The 15721-nt window shown below is 35.0% G+C and overlaps 1 protein-coding gene across 1 annotated transcript in view; it reads left to right on the forward strand.

Moving 5' to 3' along the window:
- Positions 1-2520: 2520 nt before the first annotated feature.
- The window catches only part of LOC115445594 (homeotic protein proboscipedia), a 42393-nt gene continuing 29192 nt past the window's right edge, over positions 2521-15721 (forward strand). Inside the window, exon 1 of the mRNA XM_037444988.1 lies at positions 2521-3174. Coding sequence (XP_037300885.1) covers positions 2688-3174 — 487 coding nt within the window. The 5' untranslated portion in view covers positions 2521-2687. The remainder of the gene's footprint in view (positions 3175-15721) is intronic.

Genomic DNA, 15721 nt, shown 5'->3' on the forward strand with positions numbered 1-15721 from the left:
ACGCGGCGTAAAACCTGCGGAACCCTGCTGAGATGTAAAGGGAGGGATTTGAAATTTCACTAGAATCGAATAAACTGCTTTAGAGTGTATACGGGAACACCGGGAAAACAGGTATGAAAAGCAGATGGCACGATTGTTACAGTCAGGGATAGGTGTAGGTCAATAATGTTCGATTTTATATTTCTTTATATTATCAAACAATAATATAAGAAGTATTTTTTATTATTATATATTTTTTTATAGGTATCTATATTTTACTGGGCGTGTAATCATAATGGGGAAAAATATGTTATTGTTACTTACTTCCGTTCTGCGCATGCTGTTACTAACCCTTGTAAATACAGCGAAAAAAGGTCAGCTTAATCTCACGACCAACAAAATTTACAAAATCTCTTAACGTTTTTTGGCACTTTTAAATAATTTTCGTACGATAAAATCTTAGTCGCTTCGCATAGAACTTTTTTCAGCATGAATATATCAGAGAAAAGATGTTAACAAAATCATTACGTAGTCAAAAAACTATCCATATTATTGTAAAGTAAGCATAAAGAAACCATTTAAAAGTTTAACAATTACTGTAGACATGGTTATTATTTTTCCTTAGAAAACGAATAAAAGAAAGTTACTTTCACACAAAGAATTTGGAGAAACATTATAGTCTACAACAATACCATAAAGAAAGTACTCACCGCACTTACAATTTCCTATGCACGTAGTAGGAGTAGCAATCTTTAAAAGGAAATTACATTTTATCCTCCGTCCGCACACATTACTCTGGCAACACAGAAAATTTTAATTCAAAACACAGACAACCCATACGCATTAAAATAGGTTTAACCGCCAGCCGTTCCATTTTCAAAAAAAAATAAAATAAAACAAAAAGGCGCGTTCCCGCCATTTCTCCCGGGCGCGCCGCAAATTCCAGTGGAAAAAATCGTATTTCGAACGTGGTTTGAATTTTAATTGACATACAGTCGGCGTAGAAAAACGTGCCATACGATACAGGGTATCGCGTACATTTTCGAGTTTACATCAGTTTGACTGGGGACGCTCTATGTCCACCAGTTGCGGGCAATGAAAATGGCGTCACACGTCCGCATATACTTGGTAGGGCGAATGTTAACTGTAAAGAAGCTTGTAAATCATTCACTAGACAAGATTCTAGCCAGACGAGTGGCCAGGTAATTACGGCAATTTAGTTAGTGATAGGCCGTAAGTTACCTGGGTAAATTATTCGGCATTTTTGCAACTCTACGATGAGCTTGCCTTTTTGTCGGCGTCTAGGCCTACCTTACCAGTTCTATACAAGTATTACAGTTTATTATTAAAATGTAACAGTATATTTACATGCTTATATATTCGTTTTCTAGTGAATAATAATTTAATTAATCAATTTACTTTGCAAATATAGGAAGTAGGTACATTATTACGATACACGTATTATTACATTGTGTATTATTACATTGATGTTATGTGGTTGAATTTGAAAAGAAAACCTATCTAAGTATATTTAAAGTATTACTTCTATTCATTATACCAATAATATTATACAGTATATTATATCGAGACCCCATGGTACACATCTAATTTCGGCAGTTAGTGACTAAAACAATTGGAATTGTAACGATTCTTTTGACGATTCAAATGTGATCTTTATTACATCAAATATTGCTATTTTAAAATAACGAACCAATATTCCTATCGCGGTATTTGACGATCTATAAAATGTTGGAAAAAAAATCCCACAAAATACAAATCCTTATTAACTCCATCAAAGCTTTGAACCTTGAATTTATTTAATACAGGTCATCAAGACTGTCCATGAAAAAACATAATTTGGTGTTCATTACCATTTTTAATATCTTCATCGTACGTGCAGTACACAAAATTACAATAAACAATTCGGTGTTCATTAAACCGGGGTTCATCACGGCACAAATTATTCGACGCCAACCGCGGTAATGTCGAACGGTCGCGAATAATTACGAAATAACCACAGAACTCCTCCTGTAACGTTTAATTTGGCGCCTCTCAATTTGGAGCTAAATTGTTGACGATTAGACAGTGCTTCGGCCTTCAGCGACGTACGACGAATTGCTTTGCGAACCCCCGTAATTAAACATGGACATCATTTTTATTCCAATAGCTTCCTGTGTTTGAGCCTTAAAATGGCTTTGTAGCACAAACAATATTTTTAAACTTAAACTGGTCGTATCTTCGTACATTGGTGTTTATTGTTAATCGGAAATACCATACGTGTGTCTTGTTCATATTTAATTCATTTTTATTCATATATAAAATTTTCATATATGGTTCATATATAAAAACCTTCTTCAGAAATCAATACTTAAATATGCCACTATTTAATAATGAATAACATTTAGTACTCAGACATTCCCATTACAATGTTAATGATAATACGTACGTCTGCATTCGTACATTCGTACAAAACAGAAATACATATTTTTTAAACCACTGCAATACACATGAAGCGTATTATTAACTGGCTTTCATTATTTCCAGGTATCATGGCGCATACGAATGTAACCAGCGCTGCAATCACAAAATACCGTTACACCAAATGAACAAATTGAACAGATGAAAATGTTCACGTATGTCGCAAAAAGGGAAACCAATTCTGCACATGTATAATCAAGATTGGAGAGTGTTGGCGCACACAGGCAGCTATGCAAGAGATATGTAACACAGCCGCCCTGCCGCTAGACACTAACCCACTAGTTAGAAAGATAAAATGCGAAGAGTTTCCCGCCATCAGAGGGAAGCAGCCGACGAGAATTGGCATGGGGGTGCGCGATGAAATGGAAGAGGACTTCGCGGTGAAGACCAGGAACACACCGCCAATGGGACCAGCACCTGGACAGGAGCATCCGCGCATGGAGCATGGTGGCAACGGCTTCTGGTTGGCAGCTGTCACGGCTGCCGGCGCGCCGCATCCCATGCTCGAGACCTGCACGGAGACCGGCTTCATCAACAGCCAGCCCTCTATGGCAGAGTTCATGACTGCCTTACCCCAACTGGGAGGAGGAGAACTCAGTCCCCAACACACGCCCCCTGGATACGCGCCCGACCTGCCCTCGCCTGGAGGCGGCCTCAACGTACCTGAGTACCCTTGGATGAAAGAGAAAAAAACAACAAGAAAGAGCAGTCAACAAGGTGAGTGTAATTTGCTTATTATTTAGTATTCGGTGATTTTTCAACAAGCAAGACTGTATTCAACGTTAGAAACGACAAGTCAAGCACTTATCAGACCACGTCATCGAGGTCACTAAAAAGAAAATGGCTCCGCAATCACAAAGAGGTCCGACATTTTCGTTTGTAAGTGCGTCTAACTGCGGCGTGAGTAACTACTTCGGAATTATTATTGTGCCTTTCAACGGCCACAACAAATGGCCATTCAACCATTGTGTTCTGGTTCACGGTCCCAGAGTTACTTTAATGAACATCAAATTACTACGAAATATATTGAATTGTATGCGGCGACGACGTTTTGTGTCTGTACTGTGTAAGTAGAGACGCGCCGGTGTGGGAGTGGTGCGGCGCGGTGGAGCGGCGGCGGAGCGGTGTGGCCGCGCTCGTGGTGCAGGCATTATCCGAGCCACCGACCCGCCGCCAACATGGCGTGTAACGGAACGGACTCGACATGCACTGTAACCACAAATTATAAGTGAGAACATTTTAGAGCGCCATTTTTATATGCTGACAAGTATCGCTGGTAAACGCAAAGAAGTACGGCCATTCATTATTTTATCTATGCAACTTCAAAGATAGTTTTTTGCACAATCAAATATTGCTTTGGAATTGTATAAAAAAGGAAATGACCCCAAATTTGTCGCCGGGACAAAGCGGTGATCGTTGGAGAACAATGAGCGCGCGCGATGATCGATCATCATCCGTCGACCGCGCTTGTGGGAACGCGACCTCACCTGGTGTGTCGATACGTCATCCGTGGACGAGATACAAATTACAGCTTCGCCTGTAGCGACTCCTTGGGAATCTCGGTCGCTATAATTGAAATCAAATCGCATAAAATTAACTGACATGATTTTGATGTAAAGTTTCCAGTAGCAATTCAGTGAGCTAAGTTCTGTTTTGTTTTTTGTACCGACATGGTGAAACTGGTTCTTTTGTTAGTTACGAACCAAACGGAGGGCAAAACGATGTTATAGGATTTCTTTTCTGTTGTATCTCTACTATCATTTATAACTATGGCATTAGTTTAAGATTATTAATCTCCGTTTTTTATGATGATATTAACTCTGTCTATGTACCTCTGTATGTACTTTTCCAGTAACTCTACCACACATAAAAGTAAGATCAATCTTATAACATAAAATATGTACCAAACTTTCCTGCCCTCTTTACCTTGAGATACTGGTTGCTGGTAACCACATCCAATAAAGATGCAATTACGTTCCTTTTCCTGGCCGAAAACTATTTTGCTCAGTGTCCAAGCGTGTCATAGAATATGTTCATAATATATTTGAAGACGATTAACGCTGTTGTCGAACGGGAGCGACCTCCCGCCGGGCGCCGCGGGGGTCCGCGCCGACAAAACGCGCGTTAACACCATGTTTTGAGTGGCCGACGAACACGCTGCCGGGTTTAAGTACGATTAGCTGAGCCTATGTTTACTCGTAAACAATTTTGAAATGAAAATAATTATAGCGAACTTGTTTTAATTTCCAAAGGATAAATAACTGACACGAGCCACGGTTATTTTTTAAATTTAGAAGCAATGTTATAGATGAATATTAAAACTATGTAATAGTAAAAATCAAGATATTTGAAAATGGAATCGAATGTTATTAAATCGTTTTCGTCTAATGCTATTTATAACTTGTTTTAAATTGCAAAAAATAAAGAACTGACGCAAACCACGGTTTCTTTTTAAATATAGAAGCAATGTGGACATATTAAAAGTATGATAATATAATAAAAATCAAGATATTTGAAAATGGAATTGAATGTTATTAAATCGAATTCGTCTATTATTTATAAACTTGATTAAAACTCAGAGAGCTTTAGACAAAAAGGACGCTAACATTTAATTATTCCAGATCTAATTTACGATCGTTATACTTACTATTTTCTGCTCGTTCGTACCCTGTGTTCAAATGAAATTAACGTAATTATTATTTAAAGCAAACTTACTCGTAGAAAATAAGATCGCACCACTCAATGTAATTTCGCATAATGGTAGGGTTGCCACGAATTTTCATCCGACTTTATTAAAAATGTGAATGAATTAAAATGTATTACAGTGTTTCCTACACGCTGTTCATTAAAAAAACAACTTGTTTATTAAAATAAATTGAAAACACGTTATTTATGTTCAAGTTTATTTAACATAAAATTATAAGCAACCAAGTACAGTCAGCCGTAAAAATAACAACAAATTTCAAATCGCCTTTTAAATATTGGGTCAGAATCAAATATAATTTTTTTCTTCACAAAATACAATTTCACTGGGTAACTTTATTTTTGATACAGAAAAAATAACATTCATATTAAAGTTTATATGTAGAAGCGTTTTGAAGTTTTGAGTTTGTTAAGACACGTTTGTGGTTGACTCTGCAATTAAATTACTTTAGACTTTAAGCCTTTCACAGCATTCCTTGAACTTATAATTTAACTTATTATCGACTTTTTAACAAGACCAAAGACACGCGTTTCCAAAAAGCACAACGTTTTATTTCTCCATGGTAGATGGTCTCATCCGAGTAAAAAAACTAGTCTATTTCCGACTATCCAAAATACGCGTTCAAAACCCGAGCCAGTATTTTTTGGTATGGCAACCCCGCACGCAGGGCTGCGGATCCGGCCGTGAACCGGCCCGGTGATCCATCACTGTCAGCGCTATCGAGCGATGCACGCCCGCCGTCACCGTCTATGCAACTCGCTCAGACGCTTTGTGCCCGCCCGCTAAACTTCGATATTGGGTTTACCAACTTTGACTGATTCCTTAAGTGACGGTTTAACGTCTAATTTTGTGTTTATATCCGGTATATCCAGCGATGCAGCCGCTTTGAATAGGTCTGTTAATATTTAAGGTCTATTTTCAGTGATGGACTTCCTACGCCTGAGGACAATGCTCCTATCTGTGGAATATAACTAGAAGATTTTTACACAATTTATTAACTTACTATACAACTCATCTGATGGGTAGAAAAATATTAATCTTGTTAATTATAATATAGACTCTCATCATTAATCTAGATAGAAATAACTGAATACAAGAAAGCTACGACGAGTAGTATACCATATAGTGGATGATACTACCAAATTAATGAAATAATTTTGTGAAGAAAATATCAATACAAATTTCACAACGATATAAGACAACAAAAACATTACTCTCATGCATACAAAAAATAATTTAAGTTCCCCATCAGAATCTCCCCACAAAGGCAATATCATCTACTTACACAAATCTATCACGAGCTGTAGGTAGATACCTATTAGGGACATGAAACAAATTGTTCGCGGAACCACGCCTCCGGCCGTATCTCCAGAGATCGAAATTAAAATGAACGCCCTGACACGATCGATCATTCCGATTCCTCTTTAATACAATGCCGTATTATTTTTGCACTGTCTCAATTTGTTCAATATATTGTGATTGACTGACGTGTGATACGCGTTCTCGTTTTATTTATGCTTTGTTCATCAAAATTGCTTTAGCTGTAACAAAAGATTTATTCAGCGGAATATTAACGGATATTATAGGAAGCTAGACTCTGTGCCCTGCCGTGTTAGATTGAAATTCAAAAACAATTTTATTGAATATTCTTATTGAATTAAAACACCTGGACTCGGTGTTCTTTTTACTGCTACTTCAGAAGGAACATTCTTGAAAATAGTTATTATAAATGAAATTTTCTTTTGCTCTTTTCGGAAATCAGATTTTTTAAATATATCCTTTATACTTAAACGATGAGGAGTCGAAGCGGCTTTAAATAAAATAAACAAAAATGTTACAAATGGTTTCAGACTCCGAGAATTGAGTTTCTATAAAAATAAAGCTTTGGCTACTCACGCTGGCAGCGGTCAACATTCACAAGGAGTGAGAATATTTGTACGAAACAATAATTGTACGAAAGTTATAAGATCTACTCAACAGTAAATAGAAACAATAGGAAAAGTCTTATTGTATAGAATTTAGAGGCAATTTCATACTAAATTTGAATGCAAACAATATGCCTTATCCAAGAATCCAAAACAACTATATATAGACACAAAAATATCGCGTGCCACCGATTGCGTTTTCTAAATAAACAGCTAAAATATTTACTCTAATACGAGTCTATTACATATAATGATGATGGCTGGGAACGTTGTCATTTTGCGCCTGCTTTATCTCTGCACCTACCTTTATTTCATATTGTTCGTTTGGTTATCGGTCAGGTTTTAAACTATGAATTAACTGCATTTTGTGAATAATTAGATGTTGCTTGCAAGCGCCACGCGAAAAGCCTTTCCTATTACAAAAATACTTAAATCACTTTAACGATTCATAGTGCAGTCAACATAAAAATCAAATTAAAAATAATTTATTTTCCATTGAAGTAAATTAACGAAATAAAAACTATATGTTAATCCACAACATTGTCTCTCCGTGTACCAAATTTTATTCAAATCCGTATAGCGGTAGCTGTGTTTACTTTTAACAAACATCTAACCATTTTCACAAGTATTCGAATTTCTATCTATCTATCTGCAATACCTATCTGAGCTTTTGCCTATTTTACGCATAACATGATTTCATTATTGTTTTAAAAGTAAAACAAATTTAATTATTAACGCCATCTATTTTACCTTACACATAATCGTTCCAATTTTAAAATTAGGCATGAACAATTATAATCGTTCGTCTCCTCGAAACAGTCAGGTAGTTTTTTGTCTATGATGAAAGTGACCATGGAGATCCACAAATTTAGCAATAAATCTCTTTGGCCGGTGCCCTTTGATTTATGTGAAAAATGGTCATAAATTTTAGGTTACGTTCATGGCAGTCCGGATTCTATGCGGTCAGCACACGTAACGCGACTTATCTAATTTTGTGGCTAATTTAAACCATAACTAAAATGTGACAAAAAATACAGCGATTTGCTTTACTTCCTCAATTTATTTTAAATGAGAATGTGACTAAAACTTGCTACATATTCTTAAAAACTATTTAAAGTTACGTAAAAAATGTTATTAAGATCAATAAAAATATGTAATTGCTACTTTTAGCAAAACACGGTTAATAACTTAGATTTAGTTTTTTTGTCATAAAAAAATTATTAATAGCAAAATAGTGTTTCTTCGATAGTCCTCTTGAACCTCCATTTAACATCACCTGTACTGCCGTGCTAAGCTCAAAATCGATATCAAAATCTCGGTATCTCAAAAAAACAAATCCATGATTTTTATTTCGTCAGATACCTTAAAGAAATACCCATCCAATGAACTTACCTAAATAACGTTACTTTTTAGAACTCGTAAATTTTTTTTACAAGAGTTCTCTATCTCATTTTTACATACAAAACTATAAAACTATATTTACAAAACTTCAATTATCTCGAAATAAGGTTTCCCTGACTTATCGCTTTTGCGCATAACACGGCAGTGTAGTGGAATTACTTTTCGTGACAATAAAAATATTTACTCTCATCATTTTTCCCTAACGCGCCATAAGAAGTATAACTTCAATAAATGTTAACATATGCCTAAGTATATCAGCCACTAATGTACCAACATTCAAAACAATTCACCAACTGTAAATTAAGTTCTCCGACCTACTAATAAAGTATAATTCTATTTAAATTTGAAACAGTCCAGTAGCAAACATAATAATTTCTCAGTTATAATAACGGCATTCACAGGCTGTCAATACAAACTCGGATATGATTTACGCGCCGGTACATGGTAACACTTTCACCGGTATCATTCGACGGACATAAATCAATGCGGACGGCGCAACTGCCCTTTTGTGGCTCTTTTATACCCGCACACAAATATCGCCGTTTCAGGGTTAAATATCGCGTTTTATATTTCTATTAATTACTTGGTAAAAATGTTGAATTTGTAGGGTTATGTCTACTAAATAATTGCGGATTTTAGATTTATTTTATAAAAGTAGAGTAAGTACTTAATAGATTTTTTTTAAGTAAATATTTATATACCTATGTTTTGCAATAAATAAATTGAGTGCCTCGGTGGCATAGTTGTACTAACGCGGTACAACACTGAGGACCCGATTTTCAATCCCGAGCCCGTTGGCGGACACAGGCGTGATGTGTATTGTGTATATTTGTATTTTATTTAAATTTGTTCAATACTGTATATTCTTATGCTTAAATATGATTATTTTTTATAACATTATAAATCCAATTCGTGTTACGTCTGCCAGTCTACCAGACATAAAAACTCTTCAGTACCCAAACAGGAGCCGCTAGCTCGCTCCAACAAACAAATAAACGAACAAACAATGCGTAATCCGCCGCCTAAGCCGACATAAAGAACGCGCCAATCAATAAATCACTTTCGCTAAGGGCGGACGCACACTGGGCGCCGGCCTTTGTCCTGCATTGTCGGCGCCGATTTTTACAGCAATTAGAGACACTTACCTGCCACGGTGTACGTAATCCTATTAGATTGGTGAAAGGGAAGGATGCATCGCTGTGGGCGGTCGTGCGAGCGAGACAAAACTCCATTGCTCAGCGCTTTTAATTCGTCTAATCCTTGGACTGAATGAATGTGATGATCTGGTTGTATTTGAACCGGTTGCGGTGTTGAAATTACGTGTTAATTGTTATTGTAACCCCTAGTACAAAAAACTTTTCCAAAAATAAATAATGGTAATAATGTACTGATTTCATTCATTGATTACTTTCTTTATATGAACTTTAATTAATTTTAAAAGTGTCAGTAGAATTTAACAATCTGTATTATAGTAACTGTTGTATGCTTTTATTAAAAATCTGTGCTAAGCAACATCATAAGATCATAGTGCTGAAATTTTAAAATATTATACCAAACTAAAGCTCAACGTTATTCCAATATACAATAAATATACGCACGTAGATTAATATTCAATCCAAATGTTTATTCAAAGCAATCAAGTTTAACGTTTCACACCCTCACACGAAACTCGAGAGAGGACGCAAACTGATTTATCATGTTTCCGAGTTCTCAAACAAGCATCATCTTACACGCATAAACCACGTATCGCAACCCTCAACTATTGTCGAACACAAAACATTCTCAACAATTCGACGTAAAACTTGAAGCACATATTTGGCTAATGCATTTAGATCATCTTTGGTTGACAAAATCAGAAGGTAGTAAGTTGTTTATATGAATATACCTTAAGTAATGATAATAAAGCGCATAATGCATTGATTTTGCGTATTGTTTGAGATGAGGGTGCGGTCTGGTATGTTGTCCGGTTCCGGACACGAGTTAACCCGCTAGTAATTATCTAAGTTTGAACACTCCACATGTGCTTCTTGATGTAGAAACATGTACTTTATAGACCAAACATATAAGACAAACTTCGTACATACTATGAAAATTACTGAATTACCTATACATTATAGAGTTTGCGCTTAAATTATTTCATTTTTATCAAAATATGTATCACAAAGAATATTAATATTGTTGAGACCAAAAGATACACTTGAACATGAAATAAATTACAACCGTCGCGTCGTCTTATTCCTGAGTATAGGTAAATGTGTTGTAGAATTTATAACATTTATTAATTGGCATTAGTTATTTAAATACAAAACGTTAATTAAGAGCAATTAAATTATAATGTAATTGTTCAATGTCATTCAATTCAATCATACGACGTCGAATAACGAATCACAAAAATATAAAAGTACCTTAGTATATACATAAATACAGGACCCAGACGATGTAAGCCGTGAATCGACTGAGAAAAACAATCCATCACATATGACTATGAAGACTCGTTAATTTTGCCACCTAGCAATGTATCTTCAAGTGTATTATACTGAGACGTTTACACCAACTCTCAAGAGAGCCTCAACACGGCGTATTAGCTCGAACATTATAAATCAAAGGCAACAGACTTAAAGCTAAGCCGCGAAATCCGTTTAATCATCTCGCACGTTATTAATAACGGCTTTGAAATTAAACAATAAATTTAGCGGGGCTAATCGCGCGAAGCGACCGCAACACAACCGCGCTGAGTCAACATTTATAGAGACAAATTGTTGCACCACTAACACAGCCTTTACGATGTATTAATCTTGAGACGGCTCGTAGACGCGCTACGCTCGTAGGCGACCCTCCCCTGCGCGATCATACGCGGCCCTCGGTCTAACCATAAAAACTGCTTAAGAACGATGGAGATGCTTAAAAATTCTATATTCGGTTCAAAAAATTGTGAAATAAAACCCATTGTGCTTTTTTTATTGAACGATGCGTAGGCGTTTGCATGTGCTGAATTTAAAAAAAAATATCTACTTACTGTTGCTAATAATCACCATAGATTTTTTACAGTGTGTCCATCCCTTTATGTAACTTTTCGCAGTATAAATTTTTCGTATTTGCGAGTGAATATTAAGTCGCACGCACACTGGATAACATTTTTATGATAATGCTAATGTTACCGCTGACTTGTTTTGACACGAATGTCATTTATTTAATGCGTACCATTATTTTAATTCTGGTCGTATAATGTATTTAATTCTTTGTAGAATAAAATTACTTTATTAAATATTTTTATATGCACACACCATATCGAGTTATAGTGATAAGCTATGGAGCATGCCGGTAATTTTTCGTAGCTTTCATGGAATTTAAAGCATTTAATATTATGTTTTAATTGTAGAAGAAAATTAGGAATATAATTTTTTGTGTAAAGGCAGGGTCACTCAAATTAGGCCAAGGTTCTCGAATGACAATAAAACATTCGTCAGAACTTTCACTAACAAATTACTATAATGTGATCTTTACTCTAACACATTACAAGGTAATTATAAAAATACACAAAAATAACATAAAACGAAGATCTACTGCTCAAACACAAAAACTTCAAAAATCCGTCACAAATCAATAACAAATTGACCGTTCAACGTAAAAATATTAAAGTGACAAAGTGGGCAAACAAACGATTGTTGACCTTATCACGTCGGAGGGTGATAGTGCCGTTTTCTTACCATTACCCTCGCATGATATATGGTGGCGGCGGTGGCGGTGGCGAATGCGACACAACTATTAGTGCATCCGTCATTAGTCTACGTCAGCGCAACGTTTAGCGGCCCCTGCCCGCTGCATAAACAACTACATCTCGTCTCCGGGGGCTCTTACTTCGGCATTGACGTCATTGTTAACCTATGTACCTTGTATTCACAGTACGTTGTTAGAAACCATTTTAACTTGTGTAAACGTGTTGAAAACAAGGCATTAGAACTTCAAAGATATGATTAAATGGTGCTAAATTAAACTAGTTATACTTAAATTGACAACGCAACCTAATACCGTTCAATTAAACTGAACAAGACGAATGTCGTAGTTAATTGAAAAAAAAATCATACGCGAATATTGTCAACATTCAAAACAGAAGTGTGAAATATGTTCGCGTCCGTCATTAATAACGGCGATAATGTACGGCCTGTCCGCAATAAGCAGCTACATATCCGAAGCCGGCCTGCAGGCTCGTTCGTCTCGTCACGAGGGTGTTAATTTGCTAAGACCCCGGCGTGCTAATGAAACCCGCGACTTACCGCTGACGCCTCGCCCGATCCCGCCGCCGATAAACGCTCACAAGAATCCACCAGGAAATTGGCGTTTTGAAACTCCAACTTGTACGTAAACTATGATAAAATCTATGCCATTATGATGTCGAGTTAAAAATTCAATGTTTAATTAAACGTGAGTTAGACACACACCCTCGCAATATTGAGAGTGCGATCGATCGACTCCGCTTTGGAACTAATTTGATTTTAGCATATTAAGGGGTGTAACATCTAGATATAAGGAGCGCGTCTTCGTCCCTCCCCGCTCGGTAATAACGCAAATGATGTAAGGTGTGCCCTTAATATCCATCACGCGCGTCCCCGTATTTGCTTATCTATGAAAACACGGAAGTGTAAAAATCGTCGTGAAAACGCCACACCGGGTTTCAAATGTTCCGCTCCACACTTAAGATTATTAAGTTTTTCTACAGAAAGTATTATGTTACTTTAAGACGTCTCGATCGAAGTAACTGTTAGAGAGGAGATAGAATCATAATATTTATTCTTGTATAGATAATATTATAGATAAAAATATTTTGATATTTTTCCATCGTCTTAGGAAACTTTACCTTTCTGAATTTCAAATACTTTTAAAAGCCGTGATATAAGATAATAACAAACATTATTCCATAAATATTTCAAATATATAATATAATAACTCTTACATAATTCAAAATATACATTATACAATAATGATTAGTAAGTACAGAAAATCAACCAGGTCCAGCCCAGTCTGCTTTGTTTAAATATTAAATTATATTGAAAGTTTTCGTATCTGATTCGGTATAGCAACAAAATCCCTTTCACGGTGGCACCAAACTCATTTAACTTTCCGAATCTGTGCGCTCAAAAATTTTCCTTTAAATATTTTCCTGCTTCGGTTTCGATTCTATCGATTGTCCTCATCCTCCTTTTACGATACATTTATTTTATTTATCGGATTAAATGAGATCTCGCGTAATGAACATTCAGGATTGCTTTTATTGTTACGATGTAAAAGGTATTTTATGTTTTAGTAAATAAGCATGAATTTATATAAAGAGTAATATAATATTAAGATAAATTTATTTATATTTTCATTCATTTCAATTCAGTGTCTCAATTAATTAACTTTTGGTATTGGGTGTGTGGCGAATGTAAAATTGAAATAATCCGTAAGTTCCGCGACCTAAAGGTTATGAATAACAACCTTATCTTTTTAACATAACTTCGCAATTAATACAATAATTTTACAGCTTAACAAGAACAATAAAACTGCTGATGTCTACATATTATATCGCTCGTATATCAAAAGTTAACCCGCTTCAATTAAATGACATTCGTAGGTACCGTCATTTTGTTTTTCAAAAGTAATTTCTATCCTACTTAATCTTACGTGTATTTTTATTTAACAAGGATAAATAACGCTGAAATTACACGATGTTTGATCTGAACATAAGACAAATTATCCAGGCAGTACAATAAAATGGCCTAGCTTGTTAGGTTATATAATTAGGCCCGCGGCAATAGACGCTGCATGCATGCTATAAATATTCTCGGTGGTTCGAGATAATAAATTATAGCTAAAGACATGGTACAGATATTTTCCAATATTTTTTTTAATTTTTAATGTTTTTTAACTAGTTTAGTAATTAGCACGCATAGGTATATAAATTATTTGTGGTCAGCTATATTTTTGTTATAAGAATTTTACTTCGCAACAAAATTCCTATTTTTAACATTCTTAAATATTATTTTTATTAAGTATATTGTTTGCATTTGTTAGCAATAAATTATTAAAAAAAGGAATAATAAAATGGGTTTCCTTCGCGGTGATAAAGAATCATGTGACATTGTGTAAAATCAGTATCCATATTGTGTTTAATATATTGTAACAAAAAATGTTACGAATATAACAACGATCATATTCCATTATACTTTATAATGTTATTATTATAATAATTTCAATAACACAAAGATTTTTAAATGTAATTCATAAAAGATATTGTTACAAAAAATAAATCACAAACAATAACACGTAAGTAATCAAAACGCTGGATGGTTTAAAGTACTAAATGATATTTCAGGTTAAAGATTTTACTGCTAATGATATTTTAGTTTTTTCTAAACAATCAATGTTTGCCTCTTTCTTCCTTACACTCAAAATATAAGCCACAAAAACCATCAAAGATTAAAATAATATTGTTAAGATGTATACCCAAAACTATAGTATAGTACAGTAGGTCGGCCTGCGGAAATAAATGTGGGTAGAGAAGGGTAGATAAGTAGGTGTGTAAATGTGTCGGTACTCGGTAGTCGACGAACTCTCAATCGGATGCTTCGCTACATAAATAAGTACCCTCTCTTATCTCACTCACTTCTTACCTTTGAATGTCGACGAAACCGAATAAGAGTTAACGTACTTGAATCGTATGTGATACAAGTTTTTTTATAAGACCAGATTTTGTAAAGATATTCCAAAACTAGTTTAAAATGTAGAGATTTTATATATCTATTATTAATTGCCGTCAATATCTATTTCTTTATGCAGGTTGCTGATCGAAATTTGAAATAACTAAGGTATTTCTTCATGCTTATGTGTACATCACAACCTATGGTCTATATGTAATTTTTAAACAACTATACTAAATTAACAAATCTTAATCTTGGTCTTCAATCGGCGTTGACGTCACTATGTGTTTATTCTATGCAATCATTTTTTTTATATCTTGCAGAACATATTATTTATTATAATAAATGCCCTAGATATGTATCTATACCAGGTATTAAAAAACACAGTAGACACAAGCTGCACGAATTTTGTAATCTTTTTGCAAAAGATTGTTCTTTTTGAAATTATTTTGCATAACATTTATGTATAAAAAAGTTCATATCTAGTATTTAAAAAAATATTATCTTACCAAGTCACCTTACCTATAACATAACAGCACGCTTTTTTCATTAAGTTT

Source organism: Manduca sexta, unplaced genomic scaffold (assembly GCF_014839805.1).
Source record: "Manduca sexta isolate Smith_Timp_Sample1 unplaced genomic scaffold, JHU_Msex_v1.0 HiC_scaffold_1041, whole genome shotgun sequence".
Taxonomy (NCBI): Eukaryota; Metazoa; Arthropoda; class Insecta; order Lepidoptera; family Sphingidae; genus Manduca; species Manduca sexta.